General features: G+C 44.3%; 1 protein-coding gene across 2 annotated transcripts; it reads left to right on the top strand.

Annotated features, from left to right (window-relative positions):
* Positions 1 to 646: 646 nt before the first annotated feature.
* SLC40A1 (solute carrier family 40 member 1) lies at positions 647 to 18,845 on the top strand. Of its 2 annotated transcripts, XM_081173813.1 has the most exons (9): positions 647 to 1,013; positions 1,050 to 1,122; positions 3,172 to 3,239; positions 8,469 to 8,628; positions 9,755 to 9,870; positions 11,566 to 11,692; positions 13,355 to 13,600; positions 14,378 to 15,031; positions 16,681 to 18,845. In XM_081173813.1, exons 2-9 carry the CDS (start codon positions 1,089 to 1,091, stop codon positions 16,998 to 17,000), a joined length of 1,725 nt encoding a protein of 574 aa, XP_081029939.1. In that variant the 5' UTR covers positions 647 to 1,013; positions 1,050 to 1,088; the 3' UTR covers positions 17,001 to 18,845. The 2 variants fall into 2 exon arrangements, with proteins under 2 accessions (XP_081029939.1, XP_081029938.1); XM_081173812.1 differs by having other exon boundaries at positions 647 to 1,122.
* Positions 18,846 to 24,591: the final 5,746 nt, after the last annotated feature.

The raw sequence follows: 24,591 nt of genomic DNA, 5'->3' as shown, positions 1-24,591 counted from the left end.
GGGGGGGCATGCCCCACCTAAGCATCTCTAAAATCCTGTCCCCCCCCCCATGACATATAATTCTTATTATTCAAAAAGTGAAGTCCTATTCACGTGGAGGAAGAAATGCAAAAAATAAAATAAAAAACTCATTGTTCATAACTCATCCTCGAATTCCCCCCACCCTTAAAAATCAAATTGCCCCACGTCGGGAACCATGGCTTTAGAGGGTCCCCGGATGACCCCCCCCCCCCCTTAGGAAGCCGTTCCTAATGTGGTCCTTGAGTTTTGTTTTGAGGCGCAGCGCTGGAGGAGACTCAGGAGGATGCTATGCGTCGCAGGGTGTCATTTGCAAAGCCCTGCGGGGAGCAGATAATGTACCTCTTCCAGGGTGGAGATTCCGGCCAGCCTTCCTAGCCCTATAAAAGGCCCCCCCTCCTCTCAGTCCCGGCTTCCCCAAAAGAAGCACCAGCCCTCTCTCTCCTTTCTTTCTTTCTCTCTCTCTCTCTCTCCTTCCAAGCCATCCCTTCCTCCCTTGCAGAAGGCGCAGCTCGCACAGTCAGGACAGGCGGGAGGGGATATGCAGATCTGCCGGCCGCTGATAGGCGACTCCGGGGAACTCCTCCACCTTCGCGCGGCCCCTCGCCTCTATATAAAGGGTCGGCTCGCCACAGCGCCAGGACAGAGCCCAAGGGGTCAGCTCGGGCAGGAGGAGCCGCGGCCTGAGGAACTTGGTGGGCGCCTTGCGGGGTCCCCATTCCCAGCGGAGCGGTCGCGTCGCGGCCACCTGCCCATAAGGCCATTTCTTTCCAACTTCAGCTACAGTGATAGCTAAGTTTGGAAAGAGCAACACGGGGGTTAGGCCGTTTCGTCCGCTTCTTCTTCTTGGCGCTGCGCTCTGCCCCGCTCTCCTCTCCTGGGTACCCCCGAGCTCGCCGCTGCGCTCGTCGCGTGTGTGTGCGTGCACGCGTGTCTGCCGGCCCGCCTCTGTCGCGCTCTCTCACGAGAGCAACAAGCCGCCGAGAGGAAAGGACCCCCCCCCCACTCCCGGGGGAGAGATTTTTAAAAACAACAACAACTCAGAGGTGCCAAGCTGATATATATAAGCCATGGCAGAACAGCAAAGCAAGCAAGGATGCTGTGGTGAGTCGCAGAGCGCGGAGAGGGACGCGGGCTGAGCGCACGGGCGCAGGTGGCGAGGCTGGCTCGGTGGCCAGCCGAGCGCAGGCTGCCTTGTTGACGCGGGGAAGCGGGTCATGGAGAGGTCTTGCGCGCACGTTACGCGCGAGCTGTGCTGGATTCTCTTTTGCGCGCACAGCGCCAGGCGCTTGCCCGCAGTGTCTCGTTACCACACCGGCTCCTATGGACCTTTGAGGGGGCCCTGCGACAAGGGGTCGAAATAATACTGATTTGATCTTGAAGGAAAAATGGCAACCAAGCTTTCTTAGTTCGGTGTTACCCGCTCCAGAAACGAAGCTTTCTGTGAGTTGGTGTGTTGCCAGTTCATAAAACTTGCTGGGAGGTAATTGGTGATATTTCGACTGCCCAGCGGCCTCCATAGGATTTAATCCGGCACTGGGTGCCGAGTTTGGTAGTGGGTGCGCATGCACCCAGCCCGCAAGAAAAGTCGCTGCGCTGATGGGTGCGCTGTAAGCGCTCTTGCAAAGTACAGTCATACCTTGGTGGCCAAACGTCTTGGAACTCACACGTTTTGGCTCCCAAACGATCGAAAACCAGAAGTGAGTGTTCTGGTTTTTGAACCATTTCCAGAAGCCGAACGTCTGCCGCGGCTTCCAGTTGGCTGCAGGATGCAGCCAATTGGAAGCCGCGAATGGTTTCAGGAATTGAACGGACTCTTGAAACGCATTCTGCTCGAGAACTAAGGTACGACTGTACCTTGCTTTTGCTGGACAGTTCAGCAGTTTGACGAAGGGCCCCCGTAGCCCATTGGTAGAGGGCGGCTGCCTTGCATGCAGAAGACCCCAACTTCAGTCCAGTTACGGCAGCGGGTGTCCTATGTCTGAAGACCTGGAGAATCGCTGCCCGTCAGGAAAGATGGTGCCGAACTAGATGGATCAGTGGTCTAAGGCAGCTTCCTATGTTTTGGCAGCCAGCTCCTATTTAGGAGAAGGAATTCTTTAGGAGAAGAAATCCAAGATGCGTTGGAATCCTGGCTATGTCTGGGAGAAGAAGTGTTATGCTTTGTGGGGCTATATTCCCTTACATGGGAAGAGGGCACACAGGTAATGCTGGATTGCAATCATGAGGTATAAAATGAGGTTGCTGAAGAAGAGGAGAAACTTCGTAGTGTTTTTCGCACTGAAGAGAGAAACATCTGCATACTTCTGCTTTCATTAGCTTGGTTGAAAGGCTCATATCCCTGTAACCTAGAAAAGTGCATGTGTGGCGTTAGTTGTGATGGCTTTTATGTCGAAAAGAGGTAGGACCACTGTTGGAATTTTGTTCATAACTTTTTGCCATTGGAATTGCATAGCAGCGCTTCCGAGTAGCACATGAAATAATTCTGGCGGAGGATGCATGGACATTAAATTGGGACTAAGGCAGCAGCAGGTTGCAAGATAGATTGAAAAAAAATGTGGCAGACTAGATAGATGGAAAAACTAAGTGCCTCGTGACAGTTAATAAAACTTGGTGTTAAAGGAGGTGGATATTTCTTTAAGGAAAGACTGAAACCTATGGGTAGTTGTCAAGCTGTCTTGGTGCTTTACTCAAATTTATTAAGCTAAGTAACAATACTAAACAACGGCAGAGATGATGGTAGAAGCTTGGACACTGTCTAGCTCATGGGTAGGGAAACTAAGGCCCCGGGGCTGGATCCTGCCCAATCGCCTTCTAAATCCGGCCTGTGAACGGTCCAGGAATCAGTGTGTTTTTACATGAGTAGAATGTGTCCTTTTATTTAAAATGCATCTCTGGGTTATTTGTGGGGCCTGCCTGGTGTTTTTACATGAGTAGAATGTCTGCTTTTATTTAAAATGCATAGAATTTTGTGGGGCAAAGGAATTTGTTCATTTTTTCTCTCCAAAATATAGTCTGCCCCCCCCACAAGGTTTGAGGGACAGTGGACTGGCCGCCTGCTGAAAAAGTTTTCTGACCCCTGGTCTAGCTGCACAAGAAAAGTAAATTTGCAGGACACACTTAAATGACAACTCTCTTCTGTTTCCATCTTAGGATCCTGTGCCAGTTATTTCACCTCTGCAAAATTCCTACTGTACCTTGGCCATTCCCTGTCCACTTGGGTAAGTAATGTATAACCGTAGATAATATACATTTGGCTGGTCTGGACAACTGTTGCATATATCAACAAGAGGGGGTTGTGCTGTACGATACCATGCCACAATTCAGGTAAAATGTGCAACAATACATTTAATAAAATATGCTCTAACACATTGGTCCTGAATTCTTTAGCAAGCCCCACCACAGGTTTCAGCTCTGTTAGGACCAAAGCCTATGCTTTTCAATGAAGAATAATGTAGATCTCAGCTTTGTTAAAGAGCTTTGATATCAATATTCTGACTTATTTTCAGCAGTATCCAAAGGCCTGGTTGGCTAATGTTTTTTTAAAAAATGTTTGACATTTTATTATGTTTTTGTATGTGTTGGAAGTCACCCAGAGTGGCTGGGGAAGCACAGCTGGATGGACGGGGTATAGATAATGATAATGATAATGATAATAATAATTGTTGTTGCTGGAATTTTTTTCCTTTCCCGTACCAAGAGATATTTATTTTGTTTGCATAGGTAACTCTAAATGTGTGTCGAATTGGGGCAAATGTGCTTAAAATATTGATAAAATTATCAGCGATTTATGAGGAAGAATGTTTGTTAGCAAAAGGGGATGGTTAAGACACAGCATTTCCAAGGAGCAATAATAATAATAGTAATAATAATAATAATAATAATAATAATAATAATAATAATAATACAACCCATACGTGCACTGAGAAGCTTCTGTCCTGATTCAAATAAAAGGCTAGCTTTTTTCTTTCTCTGTAGAAGGCAAGTTAAATTAATTTTTATATGCTGTTCCCCAGTGACTATCATGCAGGAACACGGAGCTTAAGATCCTTGTGGCAGCATATAGTACATCTGTATCAGCACAGTGCCACCAAACATGGCAATAAACTGACACAGCAAAACCACTAAGGTTGATATTGCAAGGAGCTGAAAAGACACACATGATTAGGACTGGGGTTTCAGCAAAACCTCTCTTTAGTTTGGCCATAGTTCGCTCAGGGCCAGCTTTGCCATTAGTCAGAGCAAGGCAGCAAATGCTGGGAACTGGGCAGGTACTGAGGAACAGAGCTGTGGGTACCACTCGGTCGGCCCCAAACCCTAAACCCAGGCTGCTGCCCTTGGGTGCAATGGAAGACACTGTCCACTAACCAGTGCTGAAGTAAGGTTGAACTACCAGCTCTTTTTATGTGGAATGGGGCGCCATCTTGAACTTTGAAGCAGAAAAATCTATTGGGCCATTCCTGGTTGGAAGTGAGTATCTCACTATTCAGTGCAATAAAGAATTTCCTTAAACTCATCATAAAATACTTGGGGCACGATCTAGCTAAAGTTAAGTTTTGCAACTCCCATGGATTTCAGGAGGAGCACTAAATGTGCTTTTTTTTTAATGTGTCAGGTTGAAATTGTAATTCTTGGCTGTCATATCATGGCCAAAGCACATGCATAAAGCACAAAGGTTGTTTGAATGGCTCCACTGTAGCTGTTCACCTTGGAACCTGCTTTTTCCATTTAAAATGGGCTTGCTTGTTCAGCTGGTTGACCAGCTGTAATAAGCAGCTCTTTAAACCTCTGGCTGTGCACACCCTTCTGCTCTGCCCGCACACATCTGCGTCTGGAATTGTGGCTTATAATTTAGGTAGATTGGTCCTTAAAATACATTGGCCCTCCCCTCAACTCTGGCTGTTGGCTATGTTGGCTGGGACTGATAGGAGCTGGAGAGCCTCCTGTTCCTCACCCCTACTTTAAAAGGGTCTCTATCTAATAAAAACCCCTCTGTGTCCTTAACCGACCATGAATTTGCGGGTGGGAGTGGTTGGAATGCTTTGTTCAGGATGTGATAGAGAGATAGTTCTATAGTTCAGTTCAGAGTTGAGCACACATAAGCCAGTTGGTTTTCTGAGGGAAAAAGACCCCCCCTTTCCTTTTTTTGTTGTTTTTGAGGAGAAAAATCGGTCATTGAAAGATGGTGGCAATTCAGGCATGTGTGGAGTGGTACTGTAGTACAGAAAGAACATCTTGGCTGTTGTTGTGGAGGCAGCAAGTATGCACTTTTGAGCCCTAAACGGTCTTGGTCCTGTATACCTGAAGGAGCGTCTCTACCTCCATCGTTCTGCCTGGACACTGAGGTCCAGTGCCGAGGGCCTTCTGGCGGTTCCCTCGCTATGAGAAGCCAAGTTACAGGGTACCAGGCAGAGGGCCTTCTCGGTAGTGGCGCCCGCCCTGTGGAACGCCCTCCCACCAGATGTCAAAGAGAAAAATAACTACCAAATTTTTAGAAGACATCTGAAGGCAGCCCTGTTTAGGGAAGCTTTAAATGTTTAATAGGTTATTGTATTTTAGTGTTCTGTTGGAAGTCACCCAGAGTGGCTGGGGAAACCGAGGCAGATGGGTGGGGTATAAATAAATTATTATCTTAGGTGTCTTAGGTGCAAATCAGCAAAACAAAACATTTCAGTTTTGCTACATGGCACCCCGATGCCTCTGTCTGAGAAGGCAAGTTCTGAATCACAACAGATTGTCCTGCATGTGGGTATGCAGAGGGCGGAATCCTTGTAGTTTCATTTGTTTTTACTGGGAATTGCTTCTGAGGCACGGGGTTCGTATGAAGGCATAAGAAGCTAATTAACTTCCCCAGTTTAATTTGCTAACAAATGGTTTGTGCCACCCATGACAGCCTTAGTGTCTGACTCACTGCTTTTCTCTCTTAATAAGAAAATAAACAGGCAAAGAAACGCTTTCTTAAGTAGCTAACTTTGCAGAAGCAATACACACACAGAGACACACACTTTGTGGAACCAAGACTTAAAATATTTGAATTAGAGGATGCTTAAATATTGCGTGGGGACGCGGGTGGCGCTGTGGGTAAAACCTCAGCACTTAGGACTTGCCGATCGCATGGTCGGCAGTTCAGATCCCCGTGGCGGGGTGCGCTCTCGTCATTCGGTCCCAGCGCCTGCCAACCTAGCAGTTTGAAAGCACCCCCGGGTGCAAGTAGATAAATAGGTACCGCTTACCAGTGGGAAGGTAAACGGCGTTTCCGTGTGCTGCGCTGGCTTGCCAGATGCAGCTTGTCACGCTGGCCACGTGACCCGGAAGTGTCTCCGGACAGCGCTGGCTCCCGGCCTCTAGAGTGAGATGAGCGCACAACCCTAGAGTCTGTCAAGACTGGCCCGTACGGGCAGGGGTACCTTTACCTTTACTAAATATTGCAGGCAACTGTATCCATGCTTGATTTTGGTTGTTAGTTTTGAGGCAAGGAACTCCTCCTTTGTCTCCAAGAGAATGTTGTGCTCAGTCTGACAGCTGTCACAAGCAACAACTAAGCATTTAATCTCAGGTTACACCTGTGGCTTCAGCTAGGACCTTTATGGAACAGCCAAAACCACTTACATTTTTAGAGACGAAAATTCTGCTTCTAGTAACTATATCAAGTTAGGGTAATCAAGTTAGGGTAACTGAAAAATATTTTCAATCCCAGCATGATTAGTAAGGGCGCTTACGTCAAACGTGGCTCCTCAGTGAGTGTATTTACTCATGTGCATTGGTTTATTACATTTGCAACTTAAGAACACCTTTACGTGCACACCCAAAATGCAGTGTGTGGCATTACCCTTATGCGCTTAGCTAAAGTCTTCCATAGGTCCTTTGGTTTAGTTGTTACCAGATTGTTGTTTTTCTTGCTCCCTTGGCTATTTTCAGGCATTAAACAACCGTTCCCAGTGTTTTCAGAAGTGAGTGTTGTTGCTTTTGTAGCCAAAAAGGCGCAACCCACACACAAGAGAGGAGGCGCCAGCATGTTCAGGGGAGTCTCAAGGTTTTCAGAAATACCAAAGAATATTTCCGGCGGAGGTGGTGGGGACTTAGATAAAGGGACCACAAAACAACCCAGTGAAGACTGAGCACACTTAGAGGCTACAGAGTGTGGGCTGAATATTGGAGGGGGCCAAACTGGTTGGTAGGACCAATAGAATGGAGAATTGTGGAGGCTGGCTTGGCTAGAGAAGAGAAGAGAAGCACACATTCATTGCAACATTTCAATGCTGGCCTCACTTGTGCGTCCCATGTTTGTTATCGGCAATTGCCCCCTTTCTGCTGCTTATCAAAGTGAGAAACTTATCTGCTGAACACACATTTAGGACTTTTCAGAGGAAGGTAGATTGCTGGAATGTGAGCATCACAAAATAAATGAATGTCAGCGACACCCCTTAGCTAGCTTGTCTGACAGATGGCCTTTAAAGGGTCATTAGACGACATGACCCTTCCACTCAGATAATGGGGGTCACAGGCAATAATTGACTTACTGTGTAACAGTCCCATTGCCTGCAATGTAACCTGTCCAGTGCAAATTAAGGATTACTGTAGGAGTAGCCTGTCTGGTACACAGCTATTGCTTTGTGACAGATGAGGAAACTACTGGGTTTCTGGTTTTTTCAACAGCAGATTTATTATGCCACCCAAGCTACTGTTCTGTATATTTATCTGAGTAACAGTAAAACAGTTACGGGCATTTCATCAGAGTTCATCTGCTATCGTAGTTGCTAGGATAATGGGGAAGTTTCCATTGCAGCTCTTGCAGGATTTATTGGGTTCTACATATATAGAAGTTGAAATCTAGTCAACTTCAAGCAGAGTTGGAACAGTTTCAAGGGCTCCAACTTCCAAGAAACCAACGTTGGAGTTAAAGTGCTGTGAAGGAGGAGGATGTTGGGTTATTACAGTTCAGGTAACCAATGAGAAGGATGCAAGGAACTTCAGCGTGGGAGATAATAAAGGAGGGTAGTTGTCTGGTGCCTTTGTTTATTCGTTTTGTGTTTAGGTTGTCTTTTTAGTCCCTTGCCAGGGAAAGGGCAATGGTGACAAGGGCAAGAAGGTGGGTCCCCTCAAGGAAGGAGATTCACGGGGAACGTCTTACCCCAAAATATGGGGAAGACACTCTTGGATACTTTATAGACACCCTAAAGCAGAGCTTTCCAAAATGTGTGTCACAACACATTAGTGGTTCGGCTGCAGTGTGTAGGTGTGTCCCGTGAACGCTCCCTGCGCTCCTCCCAGGGCTGCAAAGGGAGCAGGTAGCCCACCGATTTGTTAGTAAAACTGAATTAGTGTGTCGCGAAATGATGCATGTCTAAAAAGTGTGTCGCCAACATGAAAGGTTTGGAAAGCTCTGCCCTAAATTGTTATGTGCAGCACATGATTTAGTATTAAACTAAATCTCTTTTTCCCCCCTCTAGGGAGATCGTATGTGGCACTTTGCAGTGTCGGTCTTCCTGGTTGAACTGTATGGAAACAGTCTGCTCTTGACTGCTGTTTATGGGCTGGTTGTGGCAGGTTCAGTTCTTCTTCTGGGAGCCATTATTGGAGACTGGGTAGACAAGAACCCAAGGCTCAAAGGTTAGTCATGTTTTAGTGGTTTTGATGAAGAATGTTGACATGTGTTAAGTGGACCCCAAATCACAGAAAACAAGATGGAAGGTGTTAAAATGGCGTACGCCAATGTTTACTTTCTAAATAGATGATGATGATGATGATGATGATTGCAAGTTTTCAAGCATTCCCCTCACCCATGTGGCACTGGGTTGTATCTCAACTTCAGTGTACAGCTGCTAAAAGCAATAGACACGACTAATGTATGCCCGTTGATTTCAGTAGGCCTACTCTGAGTATGGCTTAGTTAATTTTATGCCAGTCTGAAAATGATGAGCCTTATCAAGGTGTAGAATATTTGAATAAAATGCTAGAGGCATTGAAAGTTTGATTAGTATCTCATTCGGAGCTGGTAAAGAATAACTGTGCAAGCTCGCAGAGTTCTATCCAGGTTTACTCAGAAGCAAGTACCACTGTGTACAACAAGGCCTATCCTCTTTATAAAACCTGTGTGGCAGGGCTGTAATGGTCACATCATATTCTCTGCAAAATTCATATGCCTTGTCTCTTGGACTAAGCATTTTGCAGACAGTATAATTATGTGACCTGCTTAAAGCTAATTTAAAATAATTACTGCCATTAGTAGTACATTTCAGCTACTCACGCTAGGTGTTTCCTCCTTGGCTGAGGCGTTAGCATTTTAAAAAATTATGCCTTTGTTTTGAAAGCAGGGCCCAATGGGTGAACAATTACTCCATGTTTGAGCACTAAGCCCAAGGGGGTTACTCAGCGAAGGCGTAGTTACTCTTGCTGGTGGAGCAAGCCAGACAGCTTCAACATAATTCTTACCAAATGTCTTCTTCATTTAGAGTCATATTTTAATTTCTTTAGACTTGCGGGTGTTATATCCTAGGGAGCAATCTCAACCAAGTGTTGGTCTTATGCACCCACTCCACCCTTTTTTGTCCCTCAAAGTGCTGGGAGAAATAACAGAAGCCAGGAGTCTGTAAACACGAAACATGTTTTGCTTTAAATATTGAAGAGAAAGTTGCCTGAAAAGATGCAAGGTCTTCCAATGGTTGCATATTTCCTATTGTTATTGTTGGCATGACCTAAATTGCAATTTCCCCTCCTCTCCCTTTATCCTAAACAGTGGCCCAGACATCCTTAATTGTGCAGAATGCATCGGTCATCTTGTGTGGCATCCTTCTGATGATGGTCTTCCTGTTTAAGACTCAGCTTTTGGCTCTATATCATGGGTGGCTTCTGGTAAGTGCACAAACCTCATCATTTTTATCCAAAAAACCATTGATAAACATTTGATTATGATAGCACTGTTGCCTTTTCAGTCAGCCTGAAGCTTTTTGATGTCACAATACTTAATGGATTCAATCGAATATAGTCTGTTGTCAGTGCTTAAATGGATTTCCTCTTGCTAGGCCAATAAGGTTGGTCCCATCCTAGATCAATAGTAAAGCAATCTTATACATGCTTAAGGGACGTGGGTGGTGGTGTGGTCTAAACTACAGAGCTTAGGGCTTGCTGATCAGAAGGTTAGCGGTTCGAATCCCCGTGACAGGGTGAGCTCCCGTTGCTCAGTCCCTGCTCCTGCCAACCTAGCAGTTTGAAAGCATGCCAGTGCAAGTAGATAAATAGGTACTGCTCCGGCGGGAAGGTAAACGGCGTTTCTGTGTGCTGCTCTGGTTTGCCAGAAGTGGCTTAGTCATGCTGGCCCCATGACCTGGAAAAACTGCCTGCGGACAAACGCCGGCTCCCTCGGCCAGTAAAGCGAGATGAGCGCCGCAACCCCAGAATTGTCCGTGACTGGACTTAACGGTCAGGGGTCCCTTTACCTTTACCTTTATACATGCTTACCTTTGAGTAAACAGTGACATTTTCTCTTGAGTGGACACGCACAGCAGGAGTGGGGAAGTTATGTCCCTTCAGGTGTTGGTAGACCACAACTCCTATCAACCCTCACAACAGGCCATTATGACTAGGGCTGTTGGGAGTCCAACAATATATGGAGGGATTCAAGTTCCCCAGCCGTAATGTATAGGTTTGCACTGTTAAACATGAACTTCAGTACTCTGTGTGGTTACCAGTGGCGTCATTTGCGGGGGGGGGGGGCTCTCAAAATCTGATCAGGCGTTCTCAGAGTCCCTTTTTCAGAAGAGGAAGGCTTTTAAACCAGCAAACTATGATTAGTCCTTGCCTGCCAAGCCAGAACAAGAAACTCAAGGTTAAGCCACATTCATGATCTCACACATCATGGTTTGATGGATTATCTGAACTGAACAATGGTCCAGCTTTCAAGGACACTCTTTTCTTTATACTAGGGGTGAGGAACTGGCCAGTTCCTTATCTCTCTCAGCCTGCTATAGGCCAACTTGGGCAGGTGAACAACATGCCTGTCTATCACCTGATGCCATAATGTATTCAAGCCTTCTTTAAGGAGAGAGAGGGGGGGAAACACTGGTTTAAAAATAAATAAATCTGTAGGCACTAGGGCAGCTTGGGCTGTGCTGGGATCTTTTAAATCATCTGGCGGTATTTGTAGAGAGCACTGCGCTTTGAAGCCCCAACAATCCGTTGATGGTCAGGACTTCAAAGCACCTCTGGAAGGCATCATCAATCAGCTGATCAGCAGTACATGCAAATCCCTTTTTGGTCCAGCCATGACTTTACCTGTTGGGCAGGTGGGTGTGGCTTGGCCATAATGGCAATGGCTGGCCAAATGGGGATACCTGCTATACCTTAATGGTTTTGGATCGCTCTAGTTTTATGTCCACACAGAGGGAAGAGAAGACAAAGGATGGTTTTTGAGGCAGTGGAAGATGCATCTGCTAGCAGACAATGGTTGTGGGCAAGAAGTAAACAAGAAGTAAATTGCAATTTAGCAGTTTGAGGGAGCGTGGTTAATTTGTTTTCCTTATGCTTGAACGTCTCTTTCCATTCCTGCAGACCCTTTGCTATATCCTAGTCATCACAATAGCAAACATTGCAAATCTAGCCAGCACTGCCACATCAATTACCATACAGAGAGACTGGGTCGTCGTTGTTGCGGGTGAAAACAGGAGCAAATTAGCAGGTGATGTATATTGGGTTTTGGTTATCTTAAAAACTATTTTACTCTGTATACTTGGCTTTAAACTAGCTGAAATCAGCACATTTTTCTGTGTTATAGGAGTCGTGAGTCAACATCAGGTTATAAAGGGCAGATTATATTTGTTTCTCTTCCCTCCTCTTTCTTGTTCAGAGAGAGCAGGAGAGTAGCTAATTATAATAAGTGGATTATCAGTTGGTCATGTAGACATTATGCTCTGTGGCCCTTGCTATAGTTCAGCTATTACACTGCCAAGGTTGAACAAACACAGAACTTTTTACACAGCTGTGTTTAGAATCAATACTTTGTCACATTTTCACTACGAAAATATTTCTTGCAGTAGTACAAGGGTAAGCATCGATCTAATTTTACCAGGTGCGATGAGTTCTTGCCAATATCCTCTGCTGTAAGAGGGGTGAACTGTGTTGCCATATGGCAAGCCTTAAACCCCAGTCGTAAGCCTGCGCAGATGGAGTCAGTAAGCTCCAGGAAGTTTCAACAATCTAGACCACATTCTGTTGATTTTAGTTGCTTGTACATGTTTGGACTTGAAGTGCCTTTATTTATTTAAAGATTAAAAAAATAAATACCTGTATACCACTACTTCATTTTTTTTTTTTAAAAACACACTAAAGTGGTTTGCAACAATTACATATACACAACAAAAACCATGCAAACAAATTCACAAAGATAATCAGACAACTGTTGCAGAAAGTGTTCGTCTTAATTGTCTGCAGAAGCCTGGGAACAAAGAAAACTTTTCAGCAATCGTCTGAAGGTCAAAATAGAAGACACCTGCTGCATATTTTGGAAGAACATTCCACAGGGCTGGGCTGGTGACACTGTTTCTTGTCCATATCCAATGAGCCTCACCAACTCGGGGGACAAGCAACAACACCTCCTATAGATGATCTCAGAGATCAAACTGGGATGTAAAGGTTCAGGCAGGGCCTTAAGGTTGCCTGGACTTAAGCAGTTCATGGCTTTGTAAATTAATACAAGGAGCTTGAACCCGGCTTGGTAGTAGATGGGTAGCCAGTTTAGCCGTTTTCACTGGTGTTATGTGTTGTTGTCCAGGTTGAAGGTTGTTGTATGAATTTACAGAGCCCTGAACAACTTAGGTCCAGGATATCTCAGGGATCGCCTGAACCCTTATATCCCCGCTTGATCACTGACAGCACCTGCAGGAGAATCTCTGCACAGTAATCCAACAGAAATTGTATGTTAAGACTATTGGAGATGAGGTGGTGGAGCCAAAAGACTGTGGCTGCTATCTTTACTGTACAGGGCTACAGGTACATTTAAAGAGAGAGGAAATGTGAGAAGCTACATACTTTTTGCTGTAATTCAGTTGTGCTGCCAAGTCTTTGAGGAGCTTCTGGCCTGTTTGTACTTAAAAAAATAACAATGATCTGTGTATGTATGATTATTTAAGAAGTTTCTGGGGCAGTATGAGGAGGAAAACAAAAGGATAGTATATAATATAGAAAGTCTGAGTGTTGGCCTCTGAATCAAGGCTTACTTGTTTGCAGTAAATTTTATTGAAATCTTTAGGAGATCTTTGTGTGCAAGTAAATAGTATTGAATTTGGGGTTCCCAGCTTCTATATCAAGTGCCAATTTTGCGTTTTCCAATGTTCCCTTACAGATATGAATGCTACAATACGAAGAATTGACCAGCTGACCAATATCTTGGCCCCAATGGCTGTTGGGCAGATAATGACCTTTGGATCACCTGTGATTGGCTGCGGATTCATTTCTGGGTGGAACTTGATTTCCATGTGTGCAGAATATATGCTCCTGTGGAAAGTTTACCAGAAAACTCCTGCTTTGGCTCATAAATCCAGTTCAAAGGTTGAGGAGTCAGAACTGAAGCAGCTGAACATGCAGAAAGGTACCAGTATTTCCAAGGAGTATATTTGGCCAAATAGAAATGACCTATAAGATACAAACCTACGCACAGCTTCCCAAAAGCAAGCCCTATTGAGTTGAAGGAGACTTACTCTCTCACTGTGTGAAGAGTTGCAGCCCCAGTCCCTCTCTTTTCATAGAATGCTTCCAAAATAATGGATTGCACTACAGAAAGGTCTTTTGAATTTGTTTAGAAATGTTAAACTTGCTTGTTTCCTACAGGTGGATTCCATACATATTACTATCACTCCTGCCTCTGTTGGCACTTAGTGATCACCTTCTAATTCCATCTGCCAAGTGCATCTGCCAGTCACAAATATATTCCTTCAAAAGCTGATCCTTTTAAAATGAGTTAAATATATTCTTGAATATTGTTTTTTGTAATCATCATCATCATCATCATATACTACCTTTCATTAGTAGAAAAATACCAAAGTGATGTCCTTTTTTTAAAAAACACCACAAAATCCATTAAAACAGACAAATGAAATGAAATGGCAAAACTAGCGCAGTGTCAAACACTGCTACTGTCCTAATGATCCACATTCTTTGGTTTAAGCCAGATACTTAAGACCTGGGTGCAGCTGAACGGTCTGCTGAGTGGCAGAAAGCATGTAGGCTCTCCTGAGTTCTCCTTGCTCACAGGAGTTCTTGCTAACAGGACTTCTAGCTGTAGTTTGACGAACCACTGTCGAAATAAAGTAATGGCACAATACAATGTTTTTCCTTGGCAGTACTTAACTCTTGTCTCGGTCCACAGATGGCGAGTCAAAGCCCAACGAAGGAGTCCAGTTAATTGGCGAGAAAGACATGGCTGTCTTTGAGCCCAAACTGGAGGAAGAAGTTAGCTGTCTTTCTCGGATGGCCGAGCCTTTCAGTACCTTCCGGGACGGATGGGTGGCCTACTACAACCAGCCGGTGTTCCTTGCAGGAATGGCCCTTGCGTTCCTTTACATGACTGTCCTAGGCTTTGACTGCATTACTACTGGCTATGCATATACTCAGGGACTGAGTGGTTCCACTCTAAGCCTCTTAATGGGGGGTTCTGCCATAACTGGAATCCTGGGTACTGTCGCCTTCACCTGGCTGCGTCGCAGGTGTGGCCTTGTTCGTACGGGTATCATCTCTGGAGTGGCCCAGTTGGCTTCCCTCGTCTTGTGTGTGATTTCGGTGTTCATGCCTGGAAGTCCTTTGGATCTGACTGTTTCCCCGTTTGCTGACATCAGTGCTAGATTGTTTGAAAGTAACCCGTTGCCTACTATGGCGCCTCAAGGCGAGCTCCTGGAAATGCCCTTTACAACTGGAATGCCTTCCTTGTTCAATGAGTCAACTTCTGATCCGGGCTTGGCTCCCAACCCTGTGCCTATTGTCTCCGTAAGCCTTCTGTTTGCAGGAGTCATTGCTGCGAGAATTGGTAAGTTAACTCGGAGAATCATAAAATTCTAGGGTGTGGAGGGTCCTCGAGGGTCATCTAGTCCCAACCCCTTGAGATTGAGGAATCTCAACTAAATCATCCATGACAGATGGCCATCCAGCCTCTGCTTAAAAACTTCCAAGGAAGGAGAGTCCAGTTCCTGAGGGAGTCTGTTCCCCTGTCAAACAGCTCTTACATCAGAAAGTTCTTCCTGATGTTGAGTCAGAATCTGCTTTCTTGTAACTTGAATCCATTGGTTTGGGTTCTGCCCTTTGAAGCAGGAAAAACCAAGCGGCCTCCATCTTCCTTTTAGACATTTGCAGATGGCTGTTTCTGATGCTTTAAATAACAATTTAGACCTCTCCAGAAGTTGGAAGATCCTCTTGCTTAAATCAGATTTTAAGAGAAAGGATCGTAGCCTAAATATGATGTAGAATTGCTTGTGCAGAAATTGTAGGTTCACGTTCCTTGCATATATATGATCTTTGCATAACATGCAAGGCAGAAACTAGTTTCCAAGCAAATATACTATGCGGACATTCACCCTGAATAGTCTCACAACAAAGCAGAACTGTGCATTAGTACTGGAGTCTAGAAGGGTTGTTGAGAGAATAGTTAAAGAGTGATCACATTGCATATATTTTTAGGTTTTGATAGTTCACATCCTTTCTTAATTATCTAAGTTACAATCCTAAATGTGCCTTCTAGAAGGTAATCCCCATCTGATGCTTTAGTACTGATTTCCAGATAAACACAAACACTGGTTTGTGTTCTCAGTTAACAAGCAATCTCTTTATTTTTCCAAGAGGTGAATAGGTTAGGCATTTTTACTTATACAGTGGTGCCTCGCAAGACGAAAACAATCCGTTCTGTGATTCTCTTCGTCTAGCGGTTTTTTCGTCTTGCGAAGCAAGCCCATTGAAGGATTAGCGGATTAGCGCTATTAGCGGCTTTTAGCGGCTTATCTGCTGATCGGATCAGCTGATAAGCGGCTTAGCGGCTTAGAAAAAGGGGGGGAGGGGAAAAAACCCGCAGGAACTCGCAAGACATTGTCGTCTTGCGAAGCAAGCCCATAGGAAATTTGTTTTGCGAAGCTCCTCCAAAACGGAAAACTCTTTCGTCTAGTGAGTTTTCCGTCTTGCGAGGCATTCGTCTTGCGGGGCACCACTGTATACAGAAGAAGAAAAATTCACTTAGAGGCAAAAAATAGGCATGAGTTTTACAGTGGTACCTTAGGTTACATAAGCTTCAGGTTACATACGCTTCAGGTTACATACGCTTCAGGTTACAGACTCCGCTAATCCAGAAATATTACCTCAGGTTAAAAACTTTGCTTCAGGACAAGAACAGAAATCGTGCTCCGGTGGTGCAGCAGTAGCAGGAGGCCCCATTAGCTAAAGTGGTGCTTCAGGTTAAGAACAGTTTCAGGTTAAGAAAGGACCTCCAGAATGAATTAAGTACTTAACCCAAGGTACCACTGTACCTTGGTTCATTTAATTAAGGCATGGAAACTGTCCTAACGTTTGCAAATCAGCTGTAGAAAAGAAGGCCTTTTAACTTTTGGAGATACATGAGATATCTTGTGCGGCTTTCATTTTTTGCCCCCCAAGCAGGAACTGAACAAATTCCCTTTGTATTTGTCTTAACAGGACTGTGGTCTTTTGACCTGACCGTCACGCAGTTGCTGCAAGAAAACGTGATCGAATCAGAAAGAGGTATCATAAATGGCGTCCAAAACTCCATGAATTACCTTCTGGATCTCCTGCATTTTATCATGGTCATCCTAGCTCCTAACCCAGAAGCTTTCGGATTGCTGGTGCTTATTTCTGTTTCCTTCGTTGCAATGGGCCATCTCATGTACTTCCGGTTTGCCCATAAAACCCTGGGGAGGAATGTCTTTCTCTGCTGTGCCCCTGTGCCAAAATCAGTGTCTGACGACCCACCAACTTGTGATGCGTCAAGCGTCTAGAGAGAGTTTCACTTATTGCTGCCAGCGCTTGTTTTTCCTGTCCATGTACATATATATATATACATATGCTTTATTATGGGTCAGGGGTAGCTAGTACCTCTTAAAAGTGGTGCTCAACGCTCCACCTCAGTGCCTCTCAAACTGTGTTGCCTTTGGGCACATGATCACGTGTGGCTTTTCCCCAGTTAGAAGTGGCATAGCTTATTTATTTAAGGGGAGATCTCCTGAGTAGTGTTTTTTTTTTGTAAGAATGATAGTTAAAAAAATAAAAAAATAAAAGATAAATACCATAAATCAAAAGACAAATTGAATGAGAATGAATTTTTTTCTGATTCCGCCTCCCCCCCCCCAAAAAAAAAAATCATGCGGATTTGGAACAAAGAAATTAAAACCAGTTTTAAATAACTATTGCATCCTCTGTAATATGACTAGTGATCCCCCAATGTAACATAGATGTACTATATTTTGTCTTTAACGAAATTGCCAAGAAACATGACCAAAACGTTACACAAATGAGCAAAAGAGTTATGTGCTTTACTCAAGAGTAGACCTATTAAAATTAATGGACCTAACTTAGCCGTGCTCATTAATTTCAATGGGTTTGCCACCAAAATCTGTCTTTCTGTGATGGTTGTTCTTGGAAGAAATGCCTTTATTGTTTTAAGTATGCTCTTTGGAATAAGGAATAGTGAACAATATTGTAGAATATATTTGCAGCACTTCTTAGGAACCGAGAGTAGCAGGTACGAATATAGCATTGGAAAGCCTAGGGCCTTACATCCTATTTACGAAACTTGATTCCATAGTGTTAAGGGGAAGATACATGAGCTGGCTTTGTGTGTTTGATATTAAAAAGTGTGAAAGCATTACACTGGCCCTTTAAAAAAAAGAAAGTTCAAAATGCGTACAGATCCTTAAGCTGAAAATCTCAACCACTTATTTTTGTTTAGTCCACTAATGTCAGGAAAACATATAAAGATTGTAGCTAAGAAATTATTCACCTGAAATAAATGGGAATTTGCAGAAGAAACTTATTCCCATGGGGCTCAAATAAGAGGCGTTCTGATTTGTGTGCATATGTGCTTTTAAGTCATGCCTATGCTTAATATTTTTTGAGAAATCAGACCTATTGAACATGTTAGCAAGTGATGAATAGTCCATGCTGACTGAAATGTAAGGAACGTGTCCTTGGATCAGATTCTCATGTACCCAAGCAGGTTGCGCCATGCAGCTGCTTTCTCCATGCCAGGTGGTGTCGCGGCTGCCGTGCTGTAGCATCACATGGCCAGCGCATGGTGCGCTGGATGTAGCTTTACGTTCCTCACCTTTCAGCCAGCATGAATTGCACTCAGTAGGGTGATCTACCTGCAGATGCCCACTTCAGCTCACAGGCTTGTTGGATTGTGGCACATAATGGACAACTTTAAATGTTTTATAGAGTTGATATTCTTATGCACTCGAGATTATATATATATTATCTCAAAGTATCTTTTACTGGGAAAGTGTACTTTTTTATTAAAAAAATCTGTTTTTGTAAAAAGGCTTCTTACTGTATGATCTTGTAAAAACTGCTTTGATGATCGGTAGCGACTGACAATGCCATATGTGCTAACATGCTTTCCGAGTCCTTTTTACAGTGTACAGGAAATGCTTTTTACATTAACCGTTTTATGCACTTTTGTGGAAATTGTATGAATGTTGCTCTGAGCACTTTGCTTTCCAGTAGAGTTGAATTCTCTTTACTGTATTCCTGGGAGTTTTTCTAAGAGATAGCAGTGTGATTTTAAATCTTTGTTAAATATTTGTAAAATATTTGTTTGCATAAAATACAAACCGTTTTTCACACTTTTGGGTTTTTTGTCATTTTTTGGAGTATACTTTCCACACACACACACACACACACACACACACACACGAGTCAAGTTGTATAGAAATAGTCTGACCCTGAATTTAAAAGGACTGTACATCAAAGCTTCATTCTAATCTGGCCTGACCCCTAGAACTTTGAAACTGACACTAGACTTTGTTTTGAATGGAATGCAGACACAACTATTTCTGGCGTGATTGATGGCAGGGTCACAAAATGATTTGAGGAAATCAGTTCTTGCAACCGCAGGATTTTCCTTCTACAGAATTTTCTTTTTAGCCATCTGAAACTATGAGGCACTCTTTTTTTTTGGTTGATAGTACTTCAGCTGTACATTTCACGGACGTTTTCTTATCCAACTTTTTATTAAAAAAAAACAAAGATTACATTATTTTTTTAGGGATGGAGCTATAGCTCAGTAGTAGAGCATATTCTTCCCTTGCTTGCAGGAGGGCATGGGTTCAACTAGCATTTTCAGTAAAACGGATCTGGGGGCAGGTGATGGGAAAGATTTCTGCCTGAGATGGAGAATCTCAACCAGTCAGAGCTGACTGTTCTGGGCTAAAACTGAAACACTCTTCTGCATTTATTTCCCTTTAGGATCATAGGAGGCTGCCCTATACAGAGTCAAACCACTGGTCCATCTAGCTCTGTATTGTCTGAAATGAGTGGAACCAGCTCTCCAGGATTTCAGATTTGATTCTCTCCCAACCCTGGGATCTGAATGCTAAGCAGATGTTCTCCCCCAGCCTTTCTCAACCATGGTCCCCAGATGTTGTTGAGCTACAACTCTCATCATCCTTAGCTAGCAGGACCTGGGGGTCGGGGATGATGGCAGTAGTAGTCCAACAACATCTGGGGACCCAAGGTGGAGAAAGGCTGGCCTAACCATTGAGCTACAGCCCTTTGTGTGAAAAATGTGCTAATGCGGAAGGAAAACGCCATGGGTGGGGAGCATGCGTATACTCTGACAGAATATATTCGGTGATATATGGTGATATATTCAGTAACCTTGACAGGTTGTTGTTGTTTTTTAATCAGCAGTTGGGGGTGGCAGTTCCTCCCCGTTCCCCAATGCGTCTTCATTTGTTAAAGGAAGACAGGGAAAGAGAAAAGTATATATATATATGCCGTGTGGAGCTGCATGGAAGCATCCTTGCAAAGGGCCATTGTGTTCTTCTCTGGAATAGGTAAAATGCATATTCAAGGAGTTCAGGCAGAAGCAGGTGTCTGAGAATTCTTGTTTGGGGAGTCATGATGGGGCAAGGTTTCTGGGTTTTCAGACATCTTTCCCTCTCTAGCACTCCCCTTAATAATAAACAGATCTTTCCCTCTCCCTGAAAACAGTGGAAAACCCTGGGCTGAATACTTTTTGCCCAGTGCTGGGTGACCATCAAGTATGTACCCAGAAACCTGTCACCTAGGCCCTCTGAAAAGTTCTGCAAAGTTTTGCTTCCCTGTCCCCTACCTTAAAAAAAGAAGAGCTAATGTCACTTTAGACTTAGAATTCCAGTCCTCAGTCCGTTTTTACTAGATGTTACACAGACCTTGCGGCATGTGAATAGGACTGAGGACATTTAATGTGTTTACTGAAAAACCAGCACAGTGTGGGACAAAGTGCATGCTGTAAGGTAGGGCTTTATCCTGTCCTAGCATAAGTCAATATTTCTTCCTAGTTAAACTTTTCCCTTATTGCATTTTGCAAGAGGAAAAGTACACAACAAAGTGCATAGAACAGTCCGACTCCAAATACACCCAATAAAATGGATATCCGTATCTTGGAGACACGTTGACACATGGAAAGAAGTTAAAGGTCCTTTGCTGTGATTGTTTCGATCTGCAAGATCCTCCTAAAACATACATCCTTTGCCAGAGGAAGGGAACCTTTGCATCTGACCCAGTGACACACTGTTGCACAATAGAACCCCCGATAGAAATTAATCCAAAATTATTTAAGAAACAAGATGGAGAAGGTATTTCAGTATGCATAGCCGAGACCTCTCACTCTCCTGAGAAGCCTCTGATTCCACTGCCAGGAGTCTAGCTGTGGCGCTGCCCTGCTGAATGTTGACGTTCACTAAAACTCTTCTGGAGGATGGATATTAAGGGAAATGGGACGCGGGTGGTGCTGTTGGCTGAACCACAGAGCCTAGGACTTGCTGATCAGAAGGTCGGCGGTTCGAATCCCCGCGACGGGGTAAGCTCCCGTTGTTTGGTCCCAGCTCCTGCCAACCTAGCAGTTTGAAAGCAAAGTGCAAGTAGATAAATAGGTACCGCTCCGGCGGGAAGGTAAACGGCGTTTCCGTGCGCTGCTCTGGTTCGCCAGAAGTGGCTTAGTCATGCTGGCCACATGACCTGGAAGCTGTATGCCGGCTCCCTCGGCCAATAAAGCGAGATGAGCGCCGCAACCCTAGAGTCGGCCACGACTGGACCTAATGGTCAAGGGTCCCTTTACCTTTTATTAAGGGCAATGCAAAAATTGACAAGGCGGGTGGTACTGGAAGGAGCTGTTTCAGGGCATAATGGGAAAAGATCAAGCCTGTAGTCTCTTAATAGTCTTGAAATGGAATAGATGACCTGTTCTGTTGTTGGACAGTCTGACGTAAATCCCATTAGGATCAATGAGACTTACTCTCAGGTAAACGTGAGCTGCATTGCAGGCAGGCTTAATTGTATTATATTGTGCTGGTCACAAAGATGATTTGGTTGCATCAAAGGGGAAAGAGTCCAAGATGCAATGAGTATGCTCCCTTTAGAAAATTTTATTTCAAGGCAGTTATTCAAAACTGTCTTTCACACTAATTGGAATACTGTGGGGGCCCCTATATATGCCATAGGCAGATCTGATTGACTGCCGACTTATATAATTTCAATGGCAGATTGTTTACACCTTGCAAAAACACACACACCTTTCATTTGGAGTTGGTTTGTTCGCTTAACATCCAGTTGGGAGAAGCATTCCGATGTACTCAAAAACTTGGTTGCAACTCTGTGATATTTTTTAAGAAATACATTAAAAAGAGCTGGCCTTTACTTTGAAAAGGAAACCCTCCCTTAACTAGTGACAGTTCATTTCTGGGAATGAAGCATGTTGACTATAGTCAAGTACATGGAAAGAGACTGGGGAAATTTTTTTTGCCACTTACTCCACCCAGCTGAGAAGAAGCAGTGGGGCTGAAGCCAAAATGTCTGCAATGTTTGCTCAGCTGTTATCCTGACAGAACCTGCTCAGTTATTGTTTGCAGCGTAAAAAGCCCTGAACTCCCATCACCTGCAAAGGTCTAAAAGCTACATCAAGGGACAAATGTCATGGTTTGGATACAGCTCTGACAAGACTAAACAGCAGAAGACAAGTACGCTGTTGGAATTCTTCACATTTCTTTCTTAAAACTTAAAAAGGTAAAGGGACGCCTGACCATTAGGTCCAGTCGTGACTGACTCTGGGGTTGCGGCGCTCATCTCGCTTTACTGGCCGAGGGAGCCAGCGTACAGCTTCCGGGTCATGGGGCTAGCATGACTAAGCCGCTTCTGGCAAACCAGAGCAGCACATGGAAATGCCATTTACCTTCCCTCCGAAGCGGTACCTACTTATCTACTTGCACTTTGATGTGCTTTTGAACTGCTAGGTTGGCAGGAGCAGGGACCGAGCAACAGGAGCTCACCTCGTTGCGGGGATTCGAACCGCTGACCTTCTGATCGGCAAGTCCTAGGCTCTGTGGTTTAACCCACAGAGCCACCCAGGTCCCTTTTTAAACTTAGGGATGCCTTAGAACAGCAGTTTCCAAAGTGCATCCTAGGGAGTCCCTTGGAAGCTCTGTGTTTCCCAAGGAAAAGATCACTAATGGCAGCAGATCTTCCCTGAAAGATGCATTGGTTTATCACCACTGTGCTAGGTGGGTTTTCTTGCTAGGCACAGATGTGGGAGAGGGGAGAACGGGGGGATGCCCAAATTTTCTGGACCGGGAAGCACATTTGACAGTCTAAGTAACTGTCACAGGTGCCACAAAATACCCATTTTACAGAAAGAAAAAATGTCAGTGCTCAGAACCGTTCCGTCCCCCACAAAATACCAGGCAAAATACAATGTGCCTTGTCAGCTAAACAGAGACAAAAAAAGCAGGGGAAAACAGGCAATCTTCTCCCAACCAAACAACCATTTAAAAATAATGTTTAAAAATTTGGTAGGGGCAGGGAGGCCGTGGCAAGCACCAAGGGGGTTGCGGCGGGTGATGTGGTGCCCATGGGTACCATGTTGGAAACTCTAGGGAAAGGGTACAGTCTCTTCTCTGTTTCTCCAGGGCCACAGTGGGACCTTACAAATAAGGACGTCCAGCTCTCTACGTGAACTGACTGTGTTCTACAACGAACAAAAGTTCCTTAGCATACAAATAGATGTAGGAAGGAATTCCTGAAGATGGAAGGTCTGGAAGCCATGTTTGATATGTCAAGAAGATAAGCTGTTCCATTCTCACAATCACCATCTATCCCCTAAAAGCTCCAGTAGCCTCTTTCTATGGTATTTTGGCCACTATTACAGAGGGGTTAAAAAGCAGAGACATCACCTTGTCGACAAAGGTCCGTATAGTTAAAGCTATGGCTTTCCCAGTAGTGATGTATGGAAGTGAGAGCTGGACCATAAAGAAGGCTGATCGCTGAAGAATTGATGCTTTTTAATTATGGTGCTGGAGGAGACTCTCGAGAGTCCCATGGACTGCAAGAAGACCTAACCTCTCCATTCTGAAGGAAATCAGCCCTGAGCACTCACTGGAAGGACAGGTCGTGAAGCTGAGGCTCCAATACTTTGGCCACCTCATGAGAAGAGAAGACTCCCTGGAAAAGACCCTGATGTTGGGAAAGATGGAGGGCACAAGGAGAAGGGGACGACAGAGGATGGGATGGTTGGACAGTGTTCTTGAAGCTACCAGCATGAGTTTGACCAAACTGCGGGAGGCAGTGGAAGACAGGAGTGCCTGGCGTGCTCTGGTCCATGGGGTCATGTAGAGTCGGACACGACTAAACGACTAAACAACAACAACAACACAGATGGGTTAAAGAGGGAATTAGATCTGTTTCACAATGATGACAAAGGCTGCAATCCTAAACCCACATTTCTAAATGTGATGGAAACTAGTTTGACTCCAAAAGTGCTCCATTTGAAGAATGAAAAGAACCCCCCCCCAGGAATGTCACCCCAGTAGACAGCCAGTTATAGAAGTTTCCCCCGCATTTCAGACCTAAATATACCAAGATACTATTAAGTCTTGAGATCCTGTTATTTATTGTTGTGATTTCAATTTTTTCTTATGTAAATCTTCAAATCAAGTCAAATTACGTTCAAGAGGTCAAAGAGAAAAGGGAAACCAAAGAAGCCAAACAAATGTCCATGAGAGATTCAGAAGTGGCAACACGAGAACGGGGCCTTTTCTGCAGTGGCTCCCTGTTTGCGGAATCCTCTCCCAAGAGAGGTTCGCCTGGCGCCTTCATTATACACCTTTAGGCACCAGGCAAGAACATTCCTCTTCAAACAGGCCTTTGGGCTGTCTAACATCCTATTTCCTTTTAACATGTGGTTGTGGAAGGGGATGGGAGGGGGTTTATTCATTTGTTTTGGTTTTGTTCTTGTTTTTATTGTGTATTTTGAGTTTTTATCCTGTGAACTGCCCTGAGATCTACTGATGAAGGGCGGTATACAAATTTAATTAACAGATTAATTATAAAAAAATA

Source organism: Podarcis bocagei, assembly GCF_964188305.1.
Source record: "Podarcis bocagei genome assembly, chromosome: 1".
NCBI lineage: Eukaryota > Metazoa > Chordata > Lepidosauria > Squamata > Lacertidae > Podarcis > Podarcis bocagei.
Note: the sequence above shows the minus strand (reverse complement) of the source record. Positions and strands in the feature narration are given on the sequence as shown.